The 12,786-nt window shown below is 38.0% G+C and overlaps 1 protein-coding gene and 1 long non-coding RNA gene across 4 annotated transcripts in view; one reads left to right on the top strand and one right to left on the bottom strand.

The window, feature by feature from the left end:
• Positions 1-4,410: 4,410 nt before the first annotated feature.
• Positions 4,411-12,786, bottom strand: part of LOC143233326 (uncharacterized) — a 40,502-nt gene continuing 32,126 nt past the window's right edge. Inside the window, exon 3 of the long non-coding RNA XR_013018102.1 lies at positions 4,411-6,484. This is a non-coding gene — a long non-coding RNA (uncharacterized LOC143233326). The remainder of the gene's footprint in view (positions 6,485-12,786) is intronic.
• The window catches only part of LOC143233323 (protein CBFA2T1-like), a 54,342-nt gene continuing 48,034 nt past the window's right edge, over positions 6,479-12,786 (top strand). For all 3 annotated transcript variants that reach the window (XM_076469450.1, XM_076469449.1, XM_076469453.1), the window contains exon 1: positions 6,479-6,674. In XM_076469450.1, coding sequence (XP_076325565.1) covers positions 6,590-6,674 — 85 coding nt within the window. In that variant the 5' untranslated portion in view covers positions 6,479-6,589. The remainder of the gene's footprint in view (positions 6,675-12,786) is intronic.

Raw genomic sequence — 12,786 nt, 5'->3', positions numbered from 1 at the left:
GTACATAAAACCAATTCTGGTAAAACCTGGGTGACTTTAAGCTAGAAAGAATTATTAAACATATGAGAACACTATAAAAATTATTTACTGCTTATATTTTAGTAGATCATATACAAGGCTAAGAAGAAGCTATAATAACATTCATTCAACGATTAACTAAATATCTAGGTACAAACAACGTGAAGTTAAGGTCACAATACTCACAATTTACGGTTCATAGGTTCGAATCCCATGACTTTACACACTCGTCATTTTAGTCATGGAGATACCCGGCATGGTCAGGTGGTTAAGGCACTCGACTCGTAATCCGAAATCGAGGGTTCGATTCCCCATCATACCATGCGTGCTTGCCTTTTCAGCCGTGGATGGGTTATAATGTGACGGTCAATCCCACTATTCGTTGGCAAAAGAGTAGCCCAACAGTTGGCAGTGGATGGTGATGACTAGCTGCCTTCCCTCTAGTCTTACATTGCAAAATTAGGGATGACTAATGCAGATAACCCTGGTGTAGCTTTACGTGAAATTCAAAATAAACCAACCCAGTAATCGGAAGCATTATGATGTTATGGTCAATCCCATTTTCTGTAAGAAAAAAATTATTGAAAACGTTAGCAGCATGTTATGCTGGCTAGCTAGGTACTTTCCCTTTGTTAGCAGCATGTTATGCTGGCTAGCTAGGTGCTTTCCCTTTGTTAGCAGCATGTTACACTGGCTAGCTAGCAGTCTTCCCTTTGTTAGCAGCATGTTATGTTGACTAACTAGATGCCTTCTCTTTGTTAGCAGCATGTTATGTTGACTAGCTAGGTGCCTTCCCTTTATTAGCAGCATATTATCCTGGCTAGCAAGGTGCCTTCCCTTTGTTAGCAGCATGTTATGTTGACTAGCTATGTGCCTTCCCTTTGTTAGCAGCATGTTATGTTGACTAGCTAGGTGCCTTCCCTTTGTTAGCAGCATGTTATGTTGACTAGCTAGGTGCCTTCTCTTTGTTAGCAGCATGTTATGTTGACTAGCTAGGTGCCTTCCCTTTGTTAGCAGCATGTTATGCTGGCTAGTTAGGTGCCTTCCCTTTGTTAGCAGCATGTTATGTTGACTAGCTGGCTTCCTTCCATTTGTTAGCAGCATGTTATGTTGACTAGCTAGGTGCCTTCCCTTTGTTAGCAGCATGTTATGTTGACTAGCTAGGTGCCTTCCCTTTGTTAGCAGCATGTTATATTGACTAGCCAGCTGCATTCTCTTTGTTAGCAGCATGTTATGTTGGTTAACTGGGTGCCTTCCATTTGTTAGCAGCATGTTATGTTGACTAGCTATGTTCCTTCCCTTTGTTAGCAGCATGTTATGCTCACTAGCTAGGTGTCTGCCCTTTGTTAGCAGCATGTTATGTTGACTAGCTAGGTGCCTTCCCTTTGTTAGCAGCATGTTATGTTCACTAGCTGGGTGCCTTCCCTTTGTTAGCAGCATGTTATGCTGGCTAGCTAGGTGCCTTCCCTTTGTTAGCAGCATGTTATGTTGACTAGCTAGGTGCCTTCCCTTTGTTAGCAGCATGTTATGTTGACTAGCTAGCTGTCTTCCCTTTGCTAGCAGCATGTTATGTTGACTAGCTAGGTGTGTTCTCTTTGTTAGCAGCATGTTATTTTGACTAGCCAGCTGCCTTCTCTTTGTTAGCAACATGTTATGTTGACTAGCTGGGTGCTTTCCCTTTGTTAGCAGCATGTTATGTTAGATAGATCGGTGCCTTCCCTTTGTTAGCAGCATGTTATGGTGGCTAGTTAGGTGCCTACCCTTTGTTAGCAGCATGTTATGTTGACTAGCTGGCTTCCTTCCATTTGTTAGCAGCATGTTATGTTGACTAGCTAGCTGTCTTCCCTCTGTTAGCAGCATGTTAGGCTGGCTAGCTAGGTGCCTTCCCTTTGTTAGCAGCATGTTACGTTGACTAGCCAGGTGCCTTCCCTTTGTTAGCAGCATGTTATGTTGACTAGCTAGGTACCTTCCATTTGTTAGCAACATGTTATGTTGACTAGCTGGGTGCTTTCCCTTTGTTAGCAGCATGTTATGCTGGATAGATCGGTGCCTTCCCTTTGTTAGCAGCATGTTATGGTGGCTAGTTAGGTGCCTTCCCTTTGTTAGCAGCATGTTATGTTGACTAGCTGGCTTCCTTCCATTTGTTAGCAGCATGTTATGTTGACTAGCTAGCTGTCTTCCCTCTGTTAGCAGCATGTTATGCTGGCTAGCTAGGTGCCTTCTTTTTGTTAGCAGTATGTTATGTTGACTAGCCAGGTGCCTTCCCTTTGTTAGCAGCATGTTATGTTGACTAGCTAGGTGCCTTCCCTTGTAGCAGCATGTTATGTTGACTAGCTAGGTGTCTCCCTTTGTTAGCAGCATGTTATGTTGACTAGATGCCAGCTGCCTTCTCTTGTTAGCAGCATGTTATGTTGACTAGCTGCTGCTTCCCTTTGTTAGCAGCATGTTATGCTGGATAGATCGGTGCTTTCCCTTTGTTAGCAGCATGTTATGCTGGATAGTTAGGTGCCTTCCCTTTGTTAGCAGCATGTTATGCTGACTAGTTGGCTGCCTTCCCTTTGTTAGCAGCATGTTATGTTGACTAGCTGGCTGTCTTCCTCTGTTAGCAGCATGTTATGCTGGCTAGCTAGCTGTCTTCCCTCTGTTAGCAGCATGTTATGCTGGCTAGCCAGGTGCCTTCCCTTTGTTAGCAGCATGTTATGTTCACTAGCCAGGTGCCTTCCTTTGTTAGCAGCATGTTATGTTCACTAGCTAGGTGTCTTCCCTTTGTTAGCAGCATGTTATGTTGACTAGATGGCTGCCTTCCATTTGTAAGCAGCATGTTATGTTGACAAGCTAGCTGCCTTCCCTTTGTTAGCAGCATGATATGTTGGCTAGCTAGGTGCCTTCCCCTTGTTAGCAGCATGTTATATTGACTAGCCAGCTGCCTTCTCTTTGTTAGCAGCATGTTATGTTGACTAGCTGGGTGCTTTCCCTTTGTTAGCAGCATGTTATGCTGGCTAACCGCCTTCCTTCAAATCGAGTAGCTTTGTGCAAAATTCAACAAAACAAAGAAAAAAGGAAACACAAGTTTTCTTATAGTAGAAAAAAAAAGAGAGAGATTTTAAATAATGTATATATAGCAATTATATGAACCAGCTGAGTTTCTAATTGTGGTTTTCATCCATTTTTTAAAACTTTATTCCGAAAGATGACCACTTATGCAATTTGTCTCCAAGTGGCCATTGAGTGGCTTTAAGGTTGTTTCAATTGGGATGGTTGGCTCATCTGCTAATCAACTACTTTTGTTTTTGTTGTGTGCCTCTGCTAACGAGGCTATTGATTCACTTTCACAAAATCTTGAATAATCTTAAAATTTCAAAGGTTTCGTTGAAATATGTACTAGAATCTGCAGTTGGATTCCGCGCGGTGGGGACAACAAATAGCCCAAACCTGCTTTGCTAAAAGTAACAAACAAACAATTTGTTGTGTTTTTAGTAAGATTTAAAATTGTTATTGTGTGTTTCTATTATACTAGCGCGTGTGTCAACCGCCCCGCCCGGCATGGCCAAGCGTGATAAGGCGTTCGACTGTTAATCCGAGGGTCGCGGGTTCGAATCCCGGTCGCACCAAACATGCTGGCCCTCACAGCCGTGGGGGCGTTATAATGTTACGGTCAATCCCACTATTCATTGGTGAAAGAGTAGCCCAAGAGTTGGCGGTGGGTGGTGATGACTAGCTGCCTTTCCTCTAGTCTTACACTGCTAAATTAGGGACAGCTAGCACAGATAGCCCTCGAGTAGCTTTGCGCGAAATTTAAAAAGAAATAAATCAACCGCCCTTAGATGTTATGGAATATTTAAAAAATAGAGATTGCTGATACAGTATACAATCTCTGGGATGTTTCACTTGTCTTTTATTTTCTCTTTTAAACTCACATTAATTTTTCCGTTAGTTGAGAAATTATTTATAAATGTTGATAGATCCTTAACATAAAAATAAAAAGCAGCCTACGATATTATATAAGCAAAAATTTATATTAAAAAACAAAAGAAATGCATGCTTTTACACCATTCTTCGTAGTAGGATAAAATATATATATGTTTATTGTACAATATTTTCTGTGTGTTTCCACTTTTCTCCTAAATAAATAAATGCTACTTTTAAATGAATTTAGAATGTAGAAAGGAATACAAATACTCAATATTCAACTAGAAGTGCTGCGTATTTGTTTCTTACCTGAGTACATTATATTGAATTTTGTAACAAAACAGAACAATGCTTGTATTTCTAGCTCTTATAAACTGCATAAATTTACAAGCGTTTATTATGAGAAATTATTATAATTTTTATTCCCAAGATGTCTATCTTAAATAAATAAAAGAACATTTCGAAAGAAAATTAGTTTCATTCTTGTATAACAAAAAATCACAGTCTTTAGTTAAGAAAAATGAAATTTGTCAGCACAGTATATCGCACAGGTTACATTAATATGGACTTAGACAAAAAGTAACAAAGAGGTATTCGTACCTTTAAAAGAACCCTTCAACTGTATCATTTTCAAAAGTTCATAGATCAAAATTATCTAAAACAAAAAAGTATTTCCACTTAATATAACAAACTATCTCAATTAAGTAGTTGTTATTTAGTTTACTGATATCTAAATAGAACAAGTCATTTTTATAGTAAAGCTAATGTTGTACATGATACCGTTCTATCATGTTCTTCAAAAATATTTTATTCCACTTTTTCTGTTCATGCATTTTCTGCCTTAATTAAAAAAACATAATTAATCATTTCTTTTCTATATAACGTGTTTTATTTTTGCTCATTCTTTTCTTTTTTGTTGAACAAAATTCATGACTGGTCTTGAAATTTTCAGAAATGATAACAATGGATAAGCCAAGACTTGCACTGTGCAATGATTATCTTGTAAAATAATTGGTTATATTAAAGATTAATGTGTTATTTTTTGTTACAATATCTATCTCACAGAGTTCAGAAGGCCCGGCATGGCCAAGCGTGTTAAGGCGTACGACTCGTTATCTGAGGGTCGCGGGTTCGCATCCCGATCGCGCCAAACATGCTCGTCCTTTCAGCCGTGGGGGCGTAATAATGTGACGGTCAATCCCACTATTCGTTGGTAAAAGAGTAGCACAAGAGTTGGCGGTGGGTGGCGATGACTACCTGCCTTCCCTCTAGTCTTACACTACTAAAGTAGGGACGGCTAGCACAGATAGCCCTCGAGTAGCTTTGTGCGAAATTTCAAAACAAACAAACAAACAGTAAAACTTCTCTCATTACTGGAGACAAAAATATTTTCAGAGATGTTGAGGGCTGTTCATTAAATATCTTTAAAGGTGCTTCTTTTTAAAGGTGTTTCGCAATAATTCGGTAGTGAGAGAAACACTAGTATTCACTACTTAGACTTGAATACTGACACACCTTTCAAGCAAACCATTCCAACCATTTTAGTGTTAATACAATGAATATTGTATCAAGTCTGTTTGTTGGAGACTAAAGCCCCGTAGCTATAGACTGCTTGCTAAGTCTATGCCTGCTGTATATTTATATACATCACCTCTGCCTCTTTTTAATATACTTTCAAGTGAACCTCTCTCTAAGACCCCTTCCACTGATTCAGTGATAAATTAAAAGCTTATAATACTCGTGGTAAGTACAGCACATACAGCCCATTGTGAAGTTTTGTGCTTGACAATATATATACAAATATAACTTCTCTCAAACGACACTAAATTAATTTTTATCTCTAGGTATATTCTAATTCAATGTTCAGTCACTGTCAGTACAATTATAGGCAACGTAGTTTTGAAATATCTATTGTTTAAATAACATTTTTAGTTTTTTAACATATTTATTTTTGATACGTGAAAACTTGTTAAACCACGTAAAGTTATGCATTATTTTCTTTTAGGTATTAATTTCATAAAGATTTCGCGATTCTGTCTTTGAGTTAATTTTCTCTATTTTTATTAAAATTCCGAGTATTTGTTACCAAAGTAAGTGGTATGATATAGGACTGATTCCTATTATATAACATCCTATGTGAACGTTTTATTTGTCTAGGCCAGATGGCCAACATTTGAAACAGATCTTCACTCGTAGCACGTGGCACGTGTGTCCTAGCACTTTTGTTATATATTGCTACCCCCTGTGTCGTGCAGCTGTTTCTGTTGTGGTATGGGGCAGGTGTGCGTTGCTTTCGAGGCCCGGTGTACTGTCGGTTGTTCCTTTCATCCGACATAGCCGTTAAGGTTGGTCAATGACATCAGCATCGAGTTCGACGAGGTGACGTAATCGATCCGCGGCGTGGCCCATCGTGTGTGTGTGGTGCGCTCGTGTGACGTCTGGGAAGCATCTGGTATCTCGAAGGCAGCCGGTCGGACTTCGTGAGCTTCTTGGTTGAATGTGACGGCGCTGTGTGTCGAAGCTACGGTGAGTGAGTTGGACCAGAGGCACTTGGGTCCTGTATGAGAGACGAGTGTTTTGTTTATTGGAGTTACACATTTGCCTGTAGAAGTTGACATTTTTATCTTGTGAACAACTTTAAAAACAGTGTCGAACCTTTCTCATGAACTCCATAGTAGTTCAGGACCAAGTACAGCCATACTATCTCTACAGTAAGGCTTTTCCTCGTGTCAGCCAACGGGACAATGGTAAGAAATTATTTCAGTTTTCACGCAATTTAGCAAGGGTGACCATTATAACATTTTTGCTACAAAATGCTTAAACTAAGACATTTAGCATACAACTAGATTTTTTGTGTTACTGTCTGTTTATTTGTTTTTGAATTTCGCACAAAGCTACTCGAGGGCTATCTGTGCTAGCCGTAACGTGTTAATACACGTTATGTAGGTGTAAATGTGAGGGAAGGCAGGTAGTCATCACCACCCACCGCCAACTCTTGGGCTACTCTTTTACCAACGAATAGTGGGATTGACCATCACATTATAACGTCCCCACGGCTGAAAGGGCGAGCATGTTTGGCGCGACGGGGATGCGAACCTGCGACCCTCAGATTACGAGTCGCACGCCTTAACACGCTTGGCCATGCCAGGCCTTTTCGTGTTACATCAACCACTTATGAAATTTAATTCCACGGATTTTCTGAGGGATATCTGTCCCTAATTTAGTCATTAGAGGGAAAGGCAGCTGGTCAACACTACCCAGGCTATTCTTTTGTTAACAAAAAGTGGGATTGACCGTCACAATATATCAATCCCGTGGTTAAAAGAACAAACATGTTCGATAACGGGATTCGAACCCGTAGTTTGCGAAGAGTCAGAGAAAAAAAACGTTAACGAGAACCTAGGTGACAGCCAATTTGTAAACACGTAACTAGTACACGAAGTTAATTAAACAAATATTATTACGTTGGTAGGATCTACTTTGTCTGTAATTAAGTCGGCACGATCTCGTGGCTGTCGCTTCCGGACAGCCAATAAATATGACTGTTTAAGATTTGCGTGTCGCCCCTGTAAGGTCCCTTTATTCGGTTAGACAAAAATAGTTCAAGTATTTGCGGTTGGTAATACTGACTACAGCCGCCTTCCCCTCTGATCGCTCACGTTAAAATTAGTAATAGAAGATAGTTTTAGTGACGCTTTACGAGAAACGTCTAAATCACGTTACTATAGTTGGTTAAGGCATGCGACTCGTAATCTGAGGGTCGCGGGTTTGCATCCCGGTCGCGCCAAACATGCTCGCCCTTTCAGCCGTGGTGGCGTTATAATGTGACTGTCAATCCTACTATTCGTTGGTAAAAGAGTAGCCCAAGAGTTGACGGTGGGTGGTGATGACTAGCTTCCTTCCCTCTAGTCTTACACTGCTAAATTAGGAACGGCTAGCACAGATAGCCCTTGAGTAGCTTTGTGCGAAATTTCAAAACAAACAAACAAACAATACTATAGTTGGTAATTATAACTTCCAAATCTAAAGAGACACACTATCGTGTAGTTTGGATAACGTTTAATATTGATAATTTAAGTGAACCAAATTGAAATTCAGGTATCGCATACTATACTTCGATGAGATATATTTTAAAAACTTAGAGTTAATTCAAATGAATAACAATAAATAAACGAATAACCGGTGTTAAAAATTGTACAAATAATATTGAGTTGGTAATTGCTATTGTAAGCGCCTGACTTGTGTATGACTTAAATAATTATTTTTAATTACATTTAATTAATTACGAATTAAACAATTGACCTAATTTACACCATAACATGTTACCAAGTGTGACATGTAGACCACTTTTGTGTCTGTCATATTCCAGCTGGTCGGTTAAGTTGTCGTAGTAGCAAAAAGTCTTGTCGGCACCGGATATGGCAGTTGTTGTATATGCATTTTTCAAGAGGATTTCTCAAAAACAGCTGAATGGATTTAGACGAACTGTGGTATACAATTAGACTATGATCCAACTTAAAAGTGGTCAGTTTTGGAGCGTCAAGGTCAAAAGCCAAATTCACAGCAAGATTACGAACATCAAAAGATTCCTACTTGTTAACATAGAAACCGATTTTTCACACTCTTTTTGCTTTGCAACTCAGTTAAAATTGATGGGATTTTCACGAAGCGTAGTGGACCTATGTAACATATTATTCCTCATTGTCCTGCCCAATATAGACTGTGTCCGTTGGTAACAACGGACATATGGACACATTTTCATATTTTTCGAAAGCAGAATATGACGTGGCTGTGGTATGCGCTCTACTAAGTGCCATTCTAATCAGTTAAATGAACAGACAGAATATTATTGGTACCATTATTATGTTTGTGCTTTTACAAGTAACAGAAACATCTATGGGCAAACATATTTTTGATAGCAGATACAACTCTTACGTGATTATATTTGATTTACAGAAGTAAATTGTTTATGTAATATCACATTTTATATTTCCTGATTTTTATACTTGATTTATTGAATCTCAAATATTAAAAAAACTTTAAAATATAAAGCCAAATAAAATATATACAGGATCAAAATACTGTAAGTTATACGTTCTAAGATCTATAAGTCCCTTGACATTTTTTTACAATCATAAAAGTTCCTTGGTGTGGTTAAATAATCACACAAGTTTCCTGGTGTAATTAATAAATATTCATGTCTTTTAAATGATCTGTGGGGGATGTAGTTGTTCATACGACGAGTACAATGTTCAAACAGATGTTTATTGTGTTCGGCAGAAATTTTGTTGTGTTATTTTTGATGTTATTATTCCCATAATTTTTATCATCTCATCTTTCCAACTCCAGTACATTCCATCTAAAATGAATCTAGACAACCCATTCACTGGAAATTAATTAAAACCAGCCTTGTTACAACACACAATAAATAATGGTTTCTGCTTTTACACTTCCCTGATTTTTATCAGTATTATTCAACTACAGAAGTGTTTGTTATGTGATTATAGTGCAACTGAACATAGTTCTTTAGGGACCCAACGTGGCCACGTGATTCGGGCGCTCGCCTCGTAACCCAAGTATCACAGATTCGAGTTCTCGTCGCACCAATCATGCTCGCCCTTTCAGCTTTGGGAGCGTTATAACGTTACGATGAATCCCACTAAGAGTAGCCTGAGAGTTGATGGTGGGTGGTGATGACTCTCTGCCTTCTCTCTAGTCTTACACTGCTAAATCACGGACGGCTAGCGCAGATAGTCCTCGTGTAGCTTTGCGCGAGATTCAAACAAACATTTCATTAACGTTACCGGATATTTCATGATGAAGGTTAATGTTATAAATTAAAAATGCATCACATCATATTTTTTGATAAATCTCGGGTTCACAGAAATCCCAAAGGTTCCTGGTTCTGAACAATTATCTTCGATTAAATAGTACTATTAGAATGCATATCTTATACGTGTATAAGGAACAACGACCAACGTGTTTCGAATGGAATCCGCTAGGGTAAAAAGAGCTGTCACTTTGAAGCATAGCTTGAGGTAAAAGCCACAAGCTAAGCCTTGTTCGAAAGTGTGCGTGTTAGTCCTATAATGGCGTCTTCAACAGTCTGGTAGTACATGATATAGAATTGTTGACACACCTCATCAATGTTTACAGTGTGTATTGACTAAGTTTCAGTTCAGATATAATCGTTATCTAAGCATACCAATAAATAACAAATCAGATTTATCTCACTCACGTGAAACTGTAGTTAGGACTTACTTTTTTCGTTTTAACGTCAGGTTTGTTTAGTGGTTCACTCTCCGAACAAAAACAGTTTAAAATGTTACGTTTATCTTGTAGTGGGGAAATTTTGCCAGTTATTTTACTTTTTTTTTTTTTTTTACGTTCAAGAACATTTATTTAACCGTATGTAACAAACCAGAATTATAAGAACGATGAAATACTAGGTCAAAGTTCAGTGTGTTACAACTTATTCGATGTAGTTTTCTCGTGGCTATCGCATTTATTGAACAACTTTGGTTTTAGAGTGATTTAAATATCTTTTGTTTTCATTGCTGTGGCTTAACTTTATAATTAGTAGATTGATGCCCAGATAAGGTGTTGTGTTATACAATTAAAAGTTCACTGATGTTTCATGGTGTTATCTTTTTGCGTAAAGTTGCACAATGAGCTAACGCAGATAGCACTCGAGTAGGTTTGCGCGAAATTCAAAAACAAACAAACACAATGAGCTAGCTGTCAGCAATCTCCATATAATGAGGAAACAAACCACGGATTTTAACATTGTAAGTTACTCAAGGAGGACATTGTTTTAAATGCAAAACCAAGTAAAGGTTCACATGAATGCCACATGGTGTAAACGCATTAATTTAGTTATTCATATTCATTAACCAAATTATTACTTGCATAACAGAACATATCTGTACTATAGCTAGTGTTATATCTTATAGTAGTTGAAATATCCATTAAACACGAAAGAGATATACAGAGTAACCCGAGGAGTGATATTGATTCAAGCGAGAACACTGTTCTCTATCTTACTCACTGGAGGTTATTTGCTAATGGTCCAGCGGTTCTCCAGTTATAAGCGGATTCAACACACAGTGTGGACATAACAACCCTAAAGATAAGTTCCAGATTAAGTGACAATCGGTCCAGTATTTCGCCAGTTATAAGCAGTGTATAGAGAATGAAAAGTAACCTCAGGGGTATCATAGGGTGCAAATTTAAACATAGTTCCCCTCCTTGTAACACCCAAGATTAGTCTTAATGATACGAGCAAGATTCGACGACAATCGGTTCAGCGGTTCGCAGGTGCACATAAACTTCTATCAAATAATGGTTTAGATAATGTTTGCATGACAATGTTATATTATATAGTGTAATTCATCAACAAAAAAGATTTTGTTTTCTAAAGAGTCTCGTTAATACTTATTTTACAATTTTAAAATGATATTTTCTCGATATTAAAAATAAAAACTTTCACCAGTTTACACAACTTGCATTATTCGTATCAGGAAATGTTCTGGAACTACAAGCGTACCAACCTAAATTCGTAGATAAGTGATTTACATAACTGTAACGTTTACATTAAAATAACTGATGGATTAAAGAGCGCAGCCTGCAGTTTTTATTTGTAACCTTAGCCTCATGTTGCATCTAGATATAGGCTAATATCGAAAATTTTTCTTGTCTCTCTGTTCCTGACGCTTCCCCTAATTTTGTACAAAGTTAGGAAATCGTGTGTATATGCGAGATGTAATATATTTTTTGACATGGCTTGGTAGTTAGGGCGCTCGAATCCAAATCTAAAGGTAGCTGGTTCAAATCCTGTCACAACAATACTGCTCGCCTTTTCAGCTGTGAGGTGGTTATAATGTGGCGGTCAATCTTACTATTCGTTGGTAAAAGAGTAGCCTAAGAGTTGGCGATGGGTGGTGATGACTAGCTGCCCTCCCTCTAAGCTTACACAGCTAAATAAAGGACGGCTAGCGCAGATAACCCTCGTGCAGCTGCATGCGAGATTCAAAAAGCAAAGTTTTTGATATAATAAACAGTTCTAACAGCAATTGACCTCAGACGTACGACGCTAAATGTCGAGTTACAACATCCGTGTTGGAACAGCACAGATAGCTAGCTGACTGTGTAGTTTTTGCACTTAACAACAACTAAGCGAAACCAACCAGTAAATTTTACAACACCTCTAAACATATTTTAATGTAGGTTTGTTTAAAAAGGGTTGTTATGAACTCATTAAAATTGTGTTGGCGAATAATCAACGTGAAATTAAGACTTAACCATAGAAATAACACAAAAATACAAATTAAACGTGATAAGACAAGATATTTTCCTTGTGAATAAGTAAATACAGCAAGAATGAGATTTAAAATCGACTAAAAGATTTTTATACATTTACAAAGAGAGAGAGAACTATAATAATATTTATGTATCTCAGAACGACTAGTATGGGTATTGAAACTTTTATTGATAAGGAGATAACAACGTTTCGACCTTCCTAGGTCATCTTCAGGTTAACAAAGAGGGAGTTTGAATGTGTTAATACCCGTGCCAGCCGTTCTGAGATACATTCTTATTTCAAGTGGGTTTCTCTTCATCAAGAATTATAAAAATATTTCAGTCTACTTTACCATGTATTTTCTTTCGTTATTTTTCTGGTTTTCACAAGTAACTTTCAACATAAATAAGACAAATTAAGTTTCTCTTGATAACCAAAATTTACGTAAGGTTAAAACGAAACATTGAACGTATTACAAGAATTTTGATTGGCGAGAGGCTTCCTACAGGCACGCGCACAGCACGAGAAGCCTTTCTAGTGAGTGGGCGAGCTCCGCTACA

Source organism: Tachypleus tridentatus, chromosome 12, assembly GCF_004210375.1.
Source record: "Tachypleus tridentatus isolate NWPU-2018 chromosome 12, ASM421037v1, whole genome shotgun sequence".
Classification (NCBI taxonomy): domain Eukaryota; kingdom Metazoa; phylum Arthropoda; class Merostomata; order Xiphosura; family Limulidae; genus Tachypleus; species Tachypleus tridentatus.
Note: the sequence above shows the minus strand (reverse complement) of the source record. Positions and strands in the feature narration are given on the sequence as shown.